This window comes from Carcharodon carcharias, chromosome 22, assembly GCF_017639515.1.
Source record: "Carcharodon carcharias isolate sCarCar2 chromosome 22, sCarCar2.pri, whole genome shotgun sequence".
In the NCBI taxonomy this organism is placed as follows: domain Eukaryota; kingdom Metazoa; phylum Chordata; class Chondrichthyes; order Lamniformes; family Lamnidae; genus Carcharodon; species Carcharodon carcharias.
Genome location: NC_054488.1, coordinates 9,731,303 through 9,749,354, shown reverse-complemented (window position 1 = coordinate 9,749,354; position 18,052 = coordinate 9,731,303). Strand labels below are relative to the sequence as shown.

Below are 18,052 nucleotides of genomic sequence, written 5' to 3'. Positions count from 1 at the left end.
TCACTGTTGTACTGATCTCATCTTTTATTAACAGAGCCACCCCACCTCCTTTTCCTTTCTTTCTGACCTTCTGAAATGTCAAGTATCCTTGAATATTCAGCTTCCAACTGTGGTCACTTTGCAACCATGTCTCTACAATAACGATCATATCATACTTATTTATTTCTATTTGTGCTATCAATTCGTCCAATTTGTTATGCATGCTGTATGCATTCAGACATAGAACCTTTAATTCTATCCTTTTACCATTTTTCGTTATTCTGTCCTTATTTCCTGGTGCACTCTAATGTTTGTACACTCTGTCCCTTCCCGTCACATTCGAGTTATCATTATTGGCATAGCCAACCTGCACTATTGTCTTGTCCTTTCTCTGACTTTCCAAATCTCCCCTCGCTTGAACCCTACCCGCCACTATTTAATTTACACACCTATTTATATGATTTGCCAGTACTCTGGTCCCAGCATGGTTCATATGAAGGCCATCCCAATGTACAGATCCCTCTTTCCCCAGCACCAGTGCTGGTGCCCATGAATTGAAGCCTATTTCCCCCACTCCAAGCAGGACCGGTAAACTTACCAAGTGTCTGTGTTCAGGCAGGTGGACTGCACTTGAGCAGATTGCCTGAAGAGATAGCACACAAAATCTATTGCCACCCAGGAAACGTCCAAAGAGTGTGAAAAGCATAACATGCTAGAGGTTTGTTACAGGAGGAAATCAAAATGTAATGTGGAGCCTTTTAACTGGAAAAGCTTATTAACATTTTCTGAGTAGTTACTCTCACCTGGAGAGGTTCTCACAATTGTGTCTAAGAGGTGTCAGTGAATAACAATCTTCAAAGGTTTGGGAGGGGTGAGTTATTTAACAAAGGCTAATATTGAATCAGTTTAAATTTTGCTTTGCTAACCTATGGATCAGGGATCGAATATTTTATTAGATGAGAAGTGCACTTACATTTGTTGTAAAAATTAGAAGATTGACCATGAGATGCACCATATATGAGCCCAACATCACATGCGCACTTTTCATTAGTTACCATTGCTTGCTCCTTTATTCCTAGGCCACTGATGTGAAAAGTAGCAATCTCAGCTAAAAGAGCTAGGACTGTGGATCTAAATGGTTGAGAAAGAGATCCTTCCATGAACATTTGCACTACATAGTTGACAGTGTGAAATATGAGCTAAAGAGAAAGAACAATATTGACTCCTTCAACATCAACTTTCAAACCTGTGACCCCTACCACATAGCACAGGGTTCTCCAACCTTTTTGCGCAAGGACATATTTCAATTTTTTTCTCACTCAAAGGGCTCAAAGGATGAGCGAATTTCAAAATACTAAGGTTTGGCACAACATTAAAAATTTGAGATACGAAGGAAAGAAACAACTTGCTGAGCAAAACAAAAAACAATGTCAAAGCAATAAATTGATGATTTAAAAAAAAATGAGTAATTAATAAACACGACCATTAAAGTGAGAGCGTGAGTGTGCATGCATCCGGCTCACTGCCAGCCTCAGGCTGCTTACTATCACCCACACCCACTATGTGAATGGGTGCGAGTGTGTTGTTGTGTGAGGGTGAGAATGAGTGAGAACCCTGTGAATGTGGCTGAGCCAGAGACGGACGCACGCTTTCGCACTCTCGCGCTGCTTCTCGCTCACTCGCTCACACCAACTAGAGCAGGTCAGACGTTAGGAATCCTGCGGCAAGTAACTCACCTCCAGACTCCCCATAGCCTCTCCACCAACTACAAGGCACAAGTCAGGACTGTGATAGAATACTCTCCACTAACCTGGATGAGTGCAGCTCCACCAACACTCATGAAGCATGACACCATCCAGGACCAAGCAGCCCGCTTGATTGGCACCCCTTCCACAAACATTCTCTCCCTCCACCACCAACGAACAGTGGCAGCAGTGTGTACCATCTACAAGATGCACTGCAGGAATTCACCAAGACTCCTCAGGTAACATCTTCCAAACCGCTGCCATCTAGAAGGACAAGGGCAGCAGATACATGGGAACACCACCACCTGGAAGTTCCCTTCCAAGCTACTCACCAGCCTGATTTGGAAATATATCGCCATTCCTTCGCTAGGTCAAAATCCTGGAACTCCCTCCCTAACAGCACTGTGGGTGTACTCGCATCAGAGGGACTGCAGCGGTTCACGAAGGCAGCTCACCACTACCTTCTCAGGGGCAATTATGGTGGTGTCTTGATTGCTGAGTTAATGAAAATGCTTTCGATGGAGAGTCACAGGTGACTATCTATTCATGGAAATATGGTTATGTTTTGTTATTCACAACTTCTGATCCTATGTTTATGCACATTTGCAATTTATGGTCAAAAGGACATCTGAGCTCCCCTCTGTGCAGTGTAATCCAAAGAATGCTACAAGATTTACAGTAAACACCCCAAGAGAAAATACGTTGCTCTGGCACAACAACAAATGCACGCAATTAGGAGACTGTCTTTTCCCAGACACTTTTTTCTAAAATTGTGCTTTTTGCTTTCTAGATGCAGCTTTTAATAATGTTTCAAACATAATTACTCTGAGTCATGGATTTTAGTGTTTGGTGGGAGGAAGTAAAGCAGGATAGGTATTTTAAGGCTAAGTCTTGTTTTATGGATTTCTTTGCCCAAAAATATCAGTTTGGGATCAATTTCACAACATAAACATCGGAGCAATACCTTTTCATTGCATTTACAAATTATTTTTGTAAAAACAATTTATATAATAAAGAAAAAAGCAAGGCTTGCATTTATATAGTGCTTTTGATGACATCAGAACATCCCAAATGCTTCAAAACTAATGAAGCACTTCAATGTGTATTCAAGATTATAATATAGGAAATGTTAAATATTATACTTAGTTTGCAGAGGCAAGAAAAAGTTAGTCTAAGTGTATCTTAAATTAGGTTCTGTTTTTATGTCTTAGAACAAAGCAGGCTTGGATGTTCAGTCTATGGAAAGAAGGAGATTGCAAGCTCGCCTTTATATACTACCTTGTATTTGTTTAGGGCTTCATGGCCAATGATAACTTAGAAGTAAAGGCATAATATGTGGTGTGCACCATTCCAAGTTTGCACACAGTAAGGTCCCACAAGCAACAAATGAAATAATCGACATAATCTGTTTTGGTAATGTCACTTGCCTAAACTAGAATCAAACTCCCTCTTTGTCTTTGAATAGTGTCATGGGACCCTTGGTGTTCGCCTAAGTGGGCCGGTAATGCCTCTGACATTATAGCACTGCCTCAGTAGCGCACTGGAATGTCAATCTAGGTTATGCACTTAAGTTCTAAAGGGAATGTGGAAACCTCAATCTTCTGACTCAGATAAGCATGCAACTCCTGAGCCAAACTGACATTTGAGGGAGATAACTGCATGCCTTTCTACCAGAACCATTCAGCTAGCTCTACTTACTTCAGTGGTAGGAAGATGCTCTTATTTTATCTAGCTATGCCTATAAGATCATTTGATACTGGGCAATTTTTTTCTATGATTCATTTGGTGAATTAAAATGACGGAAGTCTTCAAGATGCCATTTTCTTAATATTTGCGCAGTTGAGAGGAGTAAACTGGATGATAAAAATTTGAATTGATATATTATCTTGTACCTTATTTCAGAATAGGAAGAGTGACTGGAAGACTTCCAAAAGAGCTTGCAGATGATGTTGTTGGATCTGTACTTGAATGTTTCAGGTAATGATTAATCGTTTTGGTTATATTTTCCAAATTGTTTTGGCCCCATATCAGGTGATGTAGCGTGCTGCAGTGAAGTAACTAGAGTAACAACTTATGCCTCACAAGTTTGTCACTACATTCTATTGGAAAAACTGGAAGGAGTTTAAAACTTGCACTGGAATGGTATTGGGCAAGCCAGAAATTTACTTGGGCTAACAGACCTCTTGAATAAAAAATAAAAAATATAAAAACAAAAAACTGCAGATGCTGGAAATCCAAAACAAAAACAGAATTACCTGGACAAACTCAGCAGGTCTGGCAGCATCGGCGGAGAAGAAAAGAGTTGACGTTTCGAGTCCTCATGACCCTTCAACAGAACTCAATATGGCGAGAAGGCATCAATGGCGGGCTGCGTTTCCCACTGCCAGATGTTGGGAACGACATTTTAATACATTTGCATCTCATTTTAAGCCCTGCTGCCTTTCAGTACAGTGCTAGGGCAAGGGCTCCAGTGGGGTCAGACAACGGTAGGGTGTGGGGCAAGGCAGCACAGACAGACTGAAGGAAAGACTCGGATCACATGCCGGGGGAAAGGGGTGCTGGTGAGGGAAGCAGCCACGCACTTGGAAAAGCTTGTCAAAAGTGGGCATTCTTCCACAGCTAAGACCATTCAGCTGCAGCTCTATTGACATACTTGGAGTCAGACTTCTGAAGCTTTTCTGCCCACTCAACCAACGCAAAAGCATGAACGTGCCGCCAAATGCTCAAGAACTTTTCACCCCTTGGGTGCAGACTGCAAATGAATGTGCGTTTTAGGGAGCAGTTGGCTGACTGGGCAAGTTGTACAATCCCCTTGTGAAAGGTGGCCATGGCGCAGTCACTGTTGGAGGCGCTCATAGCGCCTCACAATGTCATTATTAAGGTGTGGACCAGTATCCATTATGGTTCAAGCTAATAGTGCAGCCTTGCAGTGTGGGTTAGGAGACTGCCTGAGCTGAGAGCACAGTATGCAGTCCAGTGGCTGAAGCTGCCGTCAATCGGTCAAGTGGAGTGGGGCGGAGGTGGTTGAGGTTTCGGACAGCCAATGAGCGCACTACACACTGGCCAAACAAGCGGTGGCCAGCACTTTCCTGCATGCATGAAGGAGCCATCAGACTTAACCAAGAGAGGTTCTTAGGACACATATGCTAACCCACGCACCTCTTTCTTTGATCCTGCAGCAGAAGAATATCAGCATCATGGGGGAGCCTGGTGATTTAACGGTATGCCTCATGGTTTACAGAGACCAGGGAAGCAGAAGAGGAGTGCAGCGGAGACACCTGTCTCGGCAGAAGAAGGAGCACATCACTCTAGATGAAAGGGCAGCAGGGCCTGCTGTGCATGCAGCTGAAGATCCAAAATGAGGTGTCGCTCGTAGGATCCTCGCTAGACCCAGGGTCTGTAGATGACGACTGTCATTCCTGCACATGACTGAGAACCAGTGTCGCCAAAGACTGCGCTTGTCTAGGAAACTGGTTGGGCAAGTGTGACACCTGCTGCAGGATTTGGGGTCTTGGAGAGCATCCACTGCCAGTGTCTGTGAAAGTGACCACAGTGCTCAATTGTTACGCTAGTGTTTCCTTCCAGGGGCTCCACAGGTGACGTGTGGGATTTCGCAAGCCTCCACACACACACAAGCATATCCCTGACATCTTCCAGACTCTGGGGATACTACAGGGTTGGCTGCTCGGGGGCAAGAGCTACCCACAGAAGATATGGATGATGATGCCTGTGCGACGGCCTCAGACTGCAGCAGAGTGACGGTACAGCGAGGCTCATGCCACGACCCGGACTTTGGTGGAGCAAACTAAAGGCATTTTGAAAATGAAGCTCTGGTGCCTCGACACGCCCGGTAGAGCACGCAGTATAGCCCACAGAGGGTATCGTACATCATCGTCGCTTGCTGCGCACCCCACAACCTGGCGCTGCAAAGGGAGAGGACCCGGCTGAGGAGGAGATGGAGGAGCTGCACGTATCTTCCGATGAGGAGGACATCAAAGGGGATTATGGCGATGAGGTCCTCGAAGGCAAGGGTGCCGGCAATGAGGCCATCGCACTGGCCAGACGAGGCAGGAATGCTCAGGAGGCCCTTATAGCTGCAAGATTCGTGGAGAATGATGATGAGATGCAGTGAAAACAGTCCTGACATCCTCACCCTGCATCTGTGAATGTTTGATTTCTGTGTGGCTGATGGCAGTGCACATGCCCTCAGTGCTCAGACTCATGTCATGGAGATGCAGAGGAGGCCCTAATAGTCGCTCAATTCCAAGAGGAAGATGACCATATGCAGTGAATACACTCCATAGATCTTCACTTTGCCTCTGTGAATGTCTGACTCCTCTCTAGTTGAGGGCAGCTTGTTTACACTCTGTGATCAGGGCCATATCATGGAGACGCAGCCGTGAAACTTTTAAATGCACCTGATCCTTTGTCGGCCTTCAGCACTAGGCCCCTTCAGGAGCACAGTGTCATGGGTCACAGATGCTGAAGAGATGGCGGGCATCCTCTCGAGGGCCAAGACCTGGAAGGCCCCAGTCTGCTTTCCGGGTCCTGCTGTGTGCAGAGGCAGCCTCCTCGGCCTGTGGAGCTGGAGGTCTGGGGTCACAGGAAGCAGGGATTCGGATGATCTGGACATTTCTGGAGTCACCCGGGTGGGTGGCCCCAGGATGTGCACCTGCTGATCCTCCTCCCTATGGATGCCTGAGAGCCCCTGGCTGGCTCCTTGAGGAGAAGGGGAAGCTGGAATGAGATCAAGCTGTCCGTGCCCCCCTCGTTTTGACAATGTTGGAGGCTAACCATGACTTAAGCAATGGAGTTTGGCCTGTGCAGCAGTGCAGCACCAATGTTCTGGACCAAGGTCTCCATGGCGACTGCCATCCTACCAGTGTTGGCCTTGGTGTGTTGGCCTTCTGGCGTAATCACCTCAGACTGAAAGCGGACAAACTCCTCCATTGTGCCTTGCAATGTGAGGAGTGCAGCAGAGACCCTTGCCTGATGTTCCCGTACTTTTTTTATTCATTCACGGGATGTAGGCTTTGCTGGCTGGGCCAGCATTTATTGCCCATCCCTAGTTGCCCTTGAGAAGGTGGTGATGAGCTGCCTCCTTGAACCGCTGCCGTCCATGTGGTGTAGGTACACTCACAGTGCTGTTAGGAAGGGATTTCTAGGATTTTGACCCAGCGACAGTAAAGGAACGGCGATATATTTCCAAGTCAGGATGGTGAGTGACGTGTAGGAGAAATTCCAGGTGGTGGTGTTCCCATCTATCTGCTGGCCTTGTCCTTCTGGATGGTAGTAGTCATGGGTTTGTAAAATGCTGTCTAAGGAGCCATGGTGAATTCCTGCAGTGCATCTTGTAGATGGTACACACTGCTGCCACTGTGCGTTGGTGGTGGAGGGAGTGAATGTTTGTGTTTGGAGTGTCTATCAAGCAGGCTGCTTTGTCCTGGATGGTGTCAAGCTTCTGGAGTGTTGTGGGAGCTGCACTCATCCGGGCAAGTAAGGGGCAGTATTCCATCACCCTCTTAACTTGTGCCTTGTAGATGGTGGACAGGCTTTGGGGAATTAAGAAGTGAGTTACTCGCCACAGGATTCCTAGCCTCCGACCTGCCCTTGGTGGAATCCAAACTGGGAGCAGTGAGCAGGTTATCGCTAAGCAAGTGCCGCTTGATAGCACTGTTGATGACCCCTTCCATTACTTTACTGATGATTGAAAGTAGACTGATGGAGCAGTAATTGGCCGGATTGGGTCTGTCCTGCTTTTTGTGTACAGGACATTCTTGGGCAATTTTCTACATAGCTGGGTAGATATCAATATTGTAGCTGTCCTGCAATAGCTTGGCTAGGGACGCCTTGACTTTGCAGCTGCCTTTGCAACTCCAGCAACTGAGGTATGACTGAGCCTAGAGGCTTCTCATCTGACTCAGGCTCAGCAGATTTCTGGCCTCCAGCAGTCCTCCGAGTGCCAGAAACCTGGGAAGTCCCTGCCACCACATGCTGTGGATCATACATTGCAATGTGCTCACCAGGTTGTGACCCCGAGGCTTCTCTCGAACTAACTCCTACTAAGGTGTGTGTCTTTGTGCTGGAGGAAGGTGTGGATGAGCGCTGTGATGGGTGAGCGCTGTGATGGGTTTTCAATTAGGGCATCATCAGATTCTTCTTCCGAAGGGCATTCAGGACTTGAGTCGTGGACCCCTTCACTGCTTCGCAGATGTGCCTGCAAAAGCAAGGAGAGATAATTAGTGCGTGGCAGTAGACTGCAGAATAGGGGAACTGACTCAGAGCATGGCTGTCTATGGATGTTGCAGAGCTGGCTCTTCACTTGGATGAGCACTGCCGACCTCACCGTCAGCACAGGAATGGTCAGATTGTCACCGGCCAGCTGGGTGATTCTAATTTTCAAAGCCTGTGAAGACCCTGATGTCAGGCATTCCTCCACCAGGCTGCGACCTCTCTCTTTTATTTGTGTGCCAACTTGTCCTGCATGAATAGATATGGAGAGCTTGTAAGCAGGATGCCTGCCAGGCCAGATGATAAGGATGCCTGGGTGTGTGGGTGGTGAGTGGTGCCATGGGACGGGATGAGGACACAATCCGCAGGGCAAATGAAGGTGTGTGTGAGAGAGCGAATGGTGATACCCCTGGAACTGGCAGTGAGTGAGATCCCTGTCCACATGTGATGGGTTTGAAAGTTGAGTGTGCTGAGAAGAGTGACTTACCCTGGTGGAATGGAGGAGATCACTCATCATCTTTCAGCACTGGGTGGGTGTCCTCTTTTGCAGAGTGTTGGCGCTGACCACCATTGCTACCGTCTCCATGCTAGATTGGTGACCTTGCTTGCTGACCTTCGCCCAGAGTAGGGATAGAGGACTTCACAGCCGGCCTCCACAGTTCCAGTAGGTGCCCAAGGGAGCATTGCCAAATTTGGGGGCAGCATGTTTCCTCCCTTTGGCAGCCATGATTTTCCAGCAGCTTCCAATGCCTTAGAGAGAACTAGCTCTGTGCAGGGACACCCTTTAAAGATAGCACCTGGATTACTGAAGGCCTGAGGTGACAACAGGATGGGCGAATCAGAGGCTGCCCCGCCAGCGATCCAGCATGTTTCCCAGGAATGTATTATTAATGAGGCGGGATGCGCCAGGAATGAGATGAAACAGCGTGAAAAACCGCCATTGTGGCTGGCGGGTAAAACGTCCTTTTTCCTGCCCACTACCACACTTAATGCAAATCTGGGTTGATTCTGCCCACATCTTCTCCCTGCATGAATGGTTTATTTGCTTCACCTCAGTGCTTGGTAACATGCCAGTGCTTGGTAACTCCCACTGGGGAGTATTTCAAGTATGGTTGACAGTTGAATGCATTTTCCACTGGTGTTATCATTTTGGGGTATGGAGTGTATTTGTATTTATTTTGTCAAATGTGTTTTTTCCCTGCACATTGATGTTCCTGAAGTAAGCATATTATTTGCTATAATTTACTGTGAATTTATTAGCGTGACAAGCAATTATTGGTTTCCCCAAAACCAGTTGTCTGAAGCCACCTTTCATCACACCCAAAATTAAACAAAAGATTAAATAGCTGGAAGCGTCAATAACATTTCTACATGAAACCTGCCTAACTGGAAGCACATACCTAAAGCCAAAAGTAAAATGGGTTGGGTGGATTTTTTGTGCTTTATATTCTGAGAAATAAGGGGTGGCAATAAATGGTGGTAATAATACTCTCTCCCAGGCTTGGTGGACTGAATGGATGAGAGCAAAGGTGTACCTCTGTTTGGTGATTAGGCATCAGTTAATTAAGGATCTTAATCAAGTGAAACTAAAGTTTTTCTTAAGAGCATTTTGCTCACTGCTGTATTTTACTTGTGGTCCACCAGCTATTGAGTTCTGTTTCTAATCTTCCATGTTTATGGGAATTTCTTGTACAGCTATATACCTGAAAGTAATATTCTACTTAAATTGATCTATGTAAATGCTGTTGGATTTTCCTATCTTCATTTTTGTTTATTACATTTAGAGAGCTATTGATAACACTTAGTGCCTGAAATCTCAAACAGTTCTGCACTAAACAGCCTCCACTGGATGGGCAAACAATTCCCATCCTTCCCACAATTCATAAAAGCTCTGTGGGTAGAAACTGGTCAGTGATGGTACATTATCTGTTTTCACCTCTTCCTTTGAAGTTAACATCATTTACGACTTAGCAAAGATCTATTCTTTTACTCCACATAATTATTGGCAACTTCTTATGTCTTTAAGAATGATTTGCCTTCTCCATTTGATCTATTTTCTGGTCAAATTTGAATGTAATGCTAAAAAGGCAATATAAATTATTTTTATAGATATATTTCAAGAGCATTTTGCTTTTCTTATCCATGATTTTATGTCATGATGCATGCATGCCAACTTTGCTACTGAGCTGTAAATGCATGTTATTTACTGCAAATCAAGGTGGTGACACATTTCTGGCTGCTCTGTTGATGTGGGATTATTATCAAGTTTGATGTGAGATTATTATCAAGTGTCAGTATTGAAATTATCCCTTTTGAAAACATGACTACAGGGAATAGTAATTGAACCTTATTTTTTTCAGAAAAAAACATTAATTTTTAATCAATAATGCTCAGCAATCAGAAAGGGCTTTTTGACCCGTTGAGGCATTGCAATTATTCCAAAATTTCAAATATTTGTCACTTGGATAAAGAGTCTTTCTTTGATATCTGTTTTAAATGCATTTCACATTAATCTCCATTTGTATTTTCTAGTCCTCAAATCTTTTAGAAAACAATGTAGCTTTTCTTCCCATAACTCGAAGTACACCATGGTAATAGTAAGATTTCTTAATCCTTAACTGTCATCATTCTGGACTGTATTGCTGAGACACTGTGATTAGTGTGTACTTCCTCTTAACTAATACACTTAACTGAGATTAGTTTTGTTTTTTTCTATATTTCTAGTGCAAGTATATTTTCCCCAATTTTACAAGCCCTAATTAATAGTCAGGCAATCTGACGTTAAATTACATTTATATTGCATATCTATATTGTTGCAGTTTTCAGGAAACAGACACGGCCTGGCACGGTGGATGTCTTGCTCTGGCTGAACTGGGCAGAAGAGGATTGTTACTTCCTTCTCGGCTCCCTGACGGTATGTACTAAGCCAGATGTGCCTCTTTTTTAAAAAAAAAATTCACTTTGCCCTCCTTTACTAGAAATTGCAGGACATGTTAAATCACACCGCTAGCAGAGGTATTTCGCATTGTCTTAACAGTAAATATGCAGTGCTTGGCTGTATGTAAGAATATCTTCATTTAACTCTTCCTTTTGCCTGTGCTTTTTAAAAAGCCCTTAATATTGCTCGTTAACTAAATTTAAAAAAAAGTTCATTTAAACTGATTCTTGTATATTATCCATTATATTTTTAACACTACTTGACTATTCGCCAGTTCTTCCCTTTGATTTTCCTCCTGTGCTTCACCTCCCCTTTAGGCAGTGACTCATCCTGAGGTATGGTTCCACAGGTACTGATAGCTCTTTAGTATCTCACCTAAGTAGTTTTTCCACTTAAAGAATCTTGACTTTGGCGATAGTAAGCATTGCGACAGTTGGGACCCAGTCTTGCCTTTCCAAAGAAATTCAGCCGGCAGTTAGGAACAAGATTAGAACATTTAACGCCTTGAGCCTGTTCTGCCATTCGATGAGATCATGGCTGATATGTGACCTAACTAGCTGCCTTTTCCCCTATCTCATAATGCCTTTGACATACAAAAATCTAACAATCTCAATTGTGGGGCAGGGAAGAGGGTAGTGGAGGGTGAGGGGTTGCTTGATCAGCAGCTGAGAGTTTTCCCTTTCTAACCCATGCATGGTGAAATCAACTCTACTGCTCCCACTACCTCAGTGAAGATTAGGTGAATCAACCTGGGCCTGGAATCCACTCTGAAATATTTCTGGTAGTATTGTTCGCTACCACACCAGGTGATACATTTACAATCTGTTTATTGATATAAATAATTCTTTCAGGTTTGCTTTGTTTTAACTTGGGGAGTGAAATTTCTTATTTAAAAAGTAAGATGCCTGTTTACCTATGTAATTCATGGACTACTGACAAAATCTCATTCCCAGAAATCATAAATTATTATGCTACATAGTTGTGGGTTGTTAATTTTGACGAACAACGAAAGATCTTCCAATTTTTGTTATAAGGAATTTGGGCCCTTGCAATAAAAAATGACTTTTAGTCAGATATCAGATAATAGTTCAAAAAAATTTAGCTGACCGTTTCATTAAAATTTCTTAAAAGTAGATAGTTACTATGGATAATGTGCATGCGGGAAGGGTTATTGTGGATGGCGTGCATGTAGGAATAATGGGTGTGTAATTTACTGACACCCTTCATCTTTGTCATTTTGAACCTACTACTTCGAAAGATGTGGATTTATTTGCTCCTGGCTTTTCATTCTTTCTCCCTTGTTTGTTTTGACCAAGATTGGGAAACCCATGTGCAAATGTACTGTTTAATTATCTTAATGAAATTGATGGGGAAACATTATGCTTCACTTTGATAAAAGAAATTTTGTCAAGTGTTTGAACTGCATAGAATTTCATTCTGCTTACTTGTCTGGAATTTCAGGGAACAGAAGGCTATTGTGATTAGAACTTGAACTATTGTGAGTTGTACGTTGCTCTGTTTGCTTAAGTTAATCTCACTGTGTGAGAGGAAACAAGTGTCATACAGGCAACACTGGAGTTTTTTTAATTCATTTATGGGATGTGGGCGTTGCTGGCTAGGCCAGCATTTATTGCCCATTCCTAATTACCCAGGGGCAGTGGTGGTGAGCTGCCTTCTTGAACTGCAGCAGTCCATGTGTTGTAGGTAAGCCCACAGTGCTCTTAGGGAGGGAGTTCCAGGATTTTGACCCAGCGACAGTGAAGGAACAGCGATATATTTCCAAGTCAGGATGGTAAGTGGCTTGGAGGGGAATTTGCAGGTGGTGGTGTTCCCATGTGTCTGCTGCCCTTGTCCTTCTCGATGGTAGTGATCATGGGTTTGGAAGGTGTTGTCTAAGGAGGCTTGGTGAGTTCCTGCAGTGCATCTTGTAGATGGTGCACTGATGCCACTGTGCATCGGTAGTGGAGGGAGTGAATGTTTATGGATGGGGTGCCCATCAAACGGGTTGCCTTGTCCTGGACAGTGTCATGCTTCTTGAGTGTTGTTGTAGCTGCACTCATCCAGGCAAGCGGGGAGTACTCCATCACACTCCTGACTTGTGCCTTGTAGATGGCGGACAAGCTTTGGGGAGTCAGGAGGTAAGTTACTCACCATAGGATTCCTAGCCTCTGATTTGCTCTTGTAGCCACAGTATTTATATGGCTTGTCAGTTCAGTTTCTGGTCAATGGTAACCTCCCAGGATGTTGATAGTGGGGGATTCAGCGATGGTGGTGATGGACAATTGAAAAACTCACTGGATGTCAAGGACAATCACTCTTGCCTCACTAGCAGTAGTCCTAGTGTCACGGAAGTGTAATAATTCTTGTAATAATGTCGTGATTTATTGTGAAAGTAGGTTAGTAGTAGGTTTTTGATAATTTCTGTGTGTGTGTGGAATTTCACAGAATTGTTGCAGTGTAGAAGTAGGCCATTTGACCCATTGTGTCTGCACTGACTCTCTGAGCATTTTAATTTAGTGCTAATCTCCTGCTTTTTCCCTGTAACCCTGCACATTGTTTCTCTTGAATGCCTCAATTGTCGACATTTAATTGAATTGGAGACAATTGGTCTGGGGGCTTTGAATCATTAAAAGAAGCTAGGTTTGAAATGCTAGATATGTAAACATGGCTGAGGTTTTGGAATATGAGGTGAGGAGAATTTGCATTTTTAGATAAATCAGGGTAATTTGCATTTCAAAGAGATGGTAGGATGTTACACCTAGCTAGAGAAGCTAGACCAAGTAGTGTGTTTATTTTTCCGAAATGTTACTGATTATATTAGCATCATGAAAATATTTATATTATGAAAAAGGTAAAGTTCCTAAGACATATGGGAACAATGGGATTTACATTAAAATGGAGCAACATGTATAAAGGAGAATGAGGCTATGTGCCAGGGAAGGGATTGTATGATTTACCAGAATTGTGAAAAGCCTCCAATATTTGTGCATTAGGCCTGCTGTTTACAGAAACCGAGGCTGGGAAAAGCCACTTTGAATTCTACTGTCCAAGGTATTGTGTTGACGTGCTTGGATCTGTTTAAATCTATTTTTTTTACCGTTGCCTTAACGGGGGTTTAACTGGAAGCCAGATAAATCAGGGGTTTTAGGAGTTTTACTATAGTGGTAATTTGGAGACCTATGTATGTGCTTGAAATCTTTTGTGAACAAATATTTAGTTTTCTAAAAAATCTCAAGTCTTGGTGGACTGATTGCTACTGAATTCAGGGCACTCATCTCAAAATAAACACAAATCGCAAAACCATTGTGATAGCGGGATCGAGTTTCCCTCGTGGATTTGATCCGTTGGCATACATCATCTGCTGTGTGTTAACAAATTAGGGGCTCTTTGTGGATATTTAAAACTCCTTGATGGTTTGGAGCTGGTGAATCTTAAGGTTATGAATACGAGAAGCGCTTTGAACTCAGGAGTTGGTGTGAAGGATTTTTAAAGTGGTTAGACTACAAAAATGGCTGTATCCATTGCTAAAACTTTTTTGGAAGTAGAAGATATAACTTTGATTAGGTTATAAGAAGTATCTAAGGATAAGTTGCAGTTGAAGTTACCTGCAGGGGCAAAAAAAGCAGACATAGTTGAAGTGATAGCACAGCGTTTAAAGTAGGATGTGATACCTGACACTAGTGAGTCATAGCTGGAGGTAGTGAGACTTCAGTTAGAAATGAAGAAGCAAAGGAACTGAAAAAACTTGAATTGGAGGCAAAAGAAAAAGATTATTTCAAAAAGCAATGGAAATGTGAAAACTTGTTCTCCAGAGGGAGAAGTTAGCAATGGACGAGAGAGAAGGAAAGGGACAGAGACTGAAAAAGCTGGACTTTAAAAAAGAGACATCAGATGCTGAAGAAAGTCCTGATGATGAAAAAAAGTTAAGCTAAATCCCAGTGGGGAGATGTTTACATTTGTGCAAGCTCTTCTGAAGTTTGAAGGAAAAGATGTGGAGGTGTTCTTTCTTTGAGAAGATAGCTAAGCGGATGAAACGGCCACAAGAAAACTGGACATTGTTGTTACAATCTAGGTTGGTGGGTAGAGGACATGAGGTTTATACTTCACTATCAGAAGAAATGCCAGTGGATTATGATGTGGTAAAAAAAGGCCATTTTGAGTGCATATGAGTTGGTTCCTGAGGCATATGGCATTAAGTTAGGAATATAAGAAAACAGCCTGGGAAACTTACATTGAGTTTGAGAGAAGTAAAGCAAAGTAATTGTGACCAGTGGACACAGGCATTAAAGATAGATACAACATATGCAGTTCTTAGAGAAGTAATTCTTTTGGAAGAATTTAAAGATTCAATTCCTTCGTTAGTGAGAACTCATGTTCTCACTGAGGAGGAACAGAGAGTTAAAACAGTAAAACAGACAGCAGAAATAGCTGATAGTTATGTGTTAGCTCATAGATCTAAACCTTTTCTCGTCACCCTTTTAAATCAGAGAAGGGTAAAGAGTGGGAAGGTGAAAGGAAGGTGGGTAGTCAGGGAAGAGAATGAGTAGATGGAAATTCCCAGGAAGTTTTTTCTCAGCATAAAAAGGAAGGTGCTGAGGGTAGAAGTGACACTGGAAAATTGAGGTGTTTTCATTGTAATAAAGTTGGGCACACGACGTCAGTGTGTTGGACATTACAGGGAAAATCTGTTGGAATTATTGGGTAGCAGAAAAGTTCTGGAAGTAAAAGTACTGTGGGTTCTGAGGTTCGGGCACAGGAAAAAACAGTGGTTTGTGTACAGGTAAAACAGGAAGAATGAGTGATAGGTAAAGAAGTGGGAATGTATTCACTCTTTTCCCAAGAGAGTTCTGAGAAGCAGGTTGCAGAAATATTTAAAGATTTTGTATGTGAAGGGTGAGTTTTCCCATTTGTACAGGTGGAGTAGGTGAAGATATTAGAAATTTAAGAGACACAGGGGCTAGTCAATCGTTAATGTTGTGGGGTAGTGACATTTGTTGTTCAGAGGGAGTATTGCAGGAACAAGTGATAATAAGTGGGGTTCATGGAGATGTTAAACCTATTCCAGGTTTATTTAAAGGTAAATTTAAAGAGTAAGTGGAAAACAAGTGAGGTGATTGTTAGAGTAGTGGTAAAATTGCCCATTGCAGAGGTTCAATTTATTTTAGGTAATGATATAGCTGGGTCACAGATGTGGGTGGTGCCTATGGTAGTTGAGCAACCTGTAGAGGTGTTTTCAACTGAATCTGGACTCTTTCCAGATGGAATAGTAACAAGATCACAAGCTCACAGGTTGAAACAGGAAGAACAGGAAGTTAAAAGGCAGGAAAAAGGTGTTGAAGTTCAATTAGCTGACACTGTCTTTGATAAGGTTATTCAGGAAGAAAGAATGGAAGAATGCAGCTAAAGTATTGAGCTCAAGGCAGTTGGTAGAGTTACAGAAAAGTGATCCACAAATAAAACACTTATATCAGACAGTTTACTCAGAAACAGGTAGAATGTGTTCCAGAATGTTATTACCTTAAGGGTAATGTATTAGTGACAAATTGGTGGCCGTATCGGATTTCAGCAGATGAAAACTGGAGGGAAGTGCATCAGATTGCTATACCATTTGGATACAGAAATGAGATCCTGAGAATAGCTCATGAAATTCCAATGGGGGACATTTAGGAGTTAGAAAGACACCGATGAAAATACAAAACCATTTTTATTGGCCTGGATTGCATAGGGATGTAGTCAAATTCTGTAGAATGTGACACATGTCAGGTATTAGGGAAACCACAAGCAGTGTAATTCAAGCATTTGAAGGACGTTTTACTAGGGTCATGATTGATTGTGTAGGGCCCCTCCTTAAGACTAAAAGTGGAAATCAGTACTTACTGACAGTAATGGATGTGTCTACAAGATTTCCTGAAGTAATACCTTTGAGAAATATTACAACAAAGAGAACTGTGGAAGAGTTGACTAAATTTTTTATAAGATATGGCTTACCAAAGAAATACAATCAGATCAGGGTTCAAATTTCATGTCACAGCCATTTAAGGAAGTAATGAACAGTTCAGGGATAAAACAGTTCAAGTCAACAGTTTACCATCCTGAATCACAAGGGGCATTGGAAAGATGGCATCAAACTTTAAAAACTATGATGAAGGCATATAGTCAGGATTATCTACAGGATTGGGATAGGGGGATTCCATTCTTGTTATTTGCTATTAGGGATGCTCCTAATGTATCAACTGGATTTAGTCCTTTCAAATTTATCTATGGTCATAAGATAAGGGAACCACTGGAATTGATTCATGAGGAATTGGTGGGTAAAAATTCAGAAACCACTGTCCTGGATTATGTATCAAGCTTCAGAGAAAGATTGGATAGAGTTAGTGAGTAAACATTTAAAGATATCGCATCAAGTAATGAAAGTGAAGGCAGATAGGAAAGCTACAGCTCATAATTTTGTTGCTGGGGAAAATGTGTTAGCTCTGTTACCAGTACTGGGTGATTCATTAAAGTAAGATTTAGTGGGCCTTAAAGGGTTGAAAAGAAACTGAGTAAAGTAAATTATTTAATAAATACTCCAGATAGAAGAAAGAAGCAGAGGATGTGTCATGTAAATATGCTTAAAAAGTACTTTGACAGGGAAGAGGACCAAAAGGAGGTATTAGTGGTGGTAGATAAGGAAACAGAGGTAGAAATGAAGGATTCTGAAATTGATTTTCCTTTAATCAAATTGGATAATGAGGGGGTATTTAGAAATTTTAAATGTAATATTGAGTTATCTTCTAGATAAATGTCAAAGTGATTTGGAGAAGCTATTGTAGTCACATAAAGCTGTTTGTGGGAACAAACTGGGGAGGACACATTTAGCTACACATGATGCGAGTGTAGAAGTTTCACCTTCAATAAGGTAACATCCTTATAGATTAAATCCAGCAAAGTTATTACAAGTACGGAAAGAAATTGAATTCATGCTTCAAAGTGACATCATTGAGTCTAGCTGCAGTAACTGGAGTTCGCCTATTGTGATGGTACCGAAACCGGATGGAACACGAAGACTGTGTGTGGCCTATTGAAAAGTGAATGCAGTGACAAAGGTGAATTCAGTGACAAAGGTGAATTCATATCCTATACCACAGTTGGAAGATTGCATTGAGAAAGTGTGGCA

At 42.5% G+C, this 18,052-nt stretch overlaps 1 protein-coding gene across 1 annotated transcript in view; it reads left to right on the top strand.

The window, feature by feature from the left end:
* The window catches only part of tbcd (tubulin folding cofactor D), a 268,520-nt gene that overhangs the window by 71,463 nt on the left and 179,005 nt on the right, over positions 1 to 18,052 (top strand). The window contains exons 12-13 of the mRNA XM_041216683.1: positions 3,627 to 3,701; positions 10,775 to 10,869. Coding sequence (XP_041072617.1) covers positions 3,627 to 3,701; positions 10,775 to 10,869 — 170 coding nt within the window. The remainder of the gene's footprint in view (positions 1 to 3,626; positions 3,702 to 10,774; positions 10,870 to 18,052) is intronic.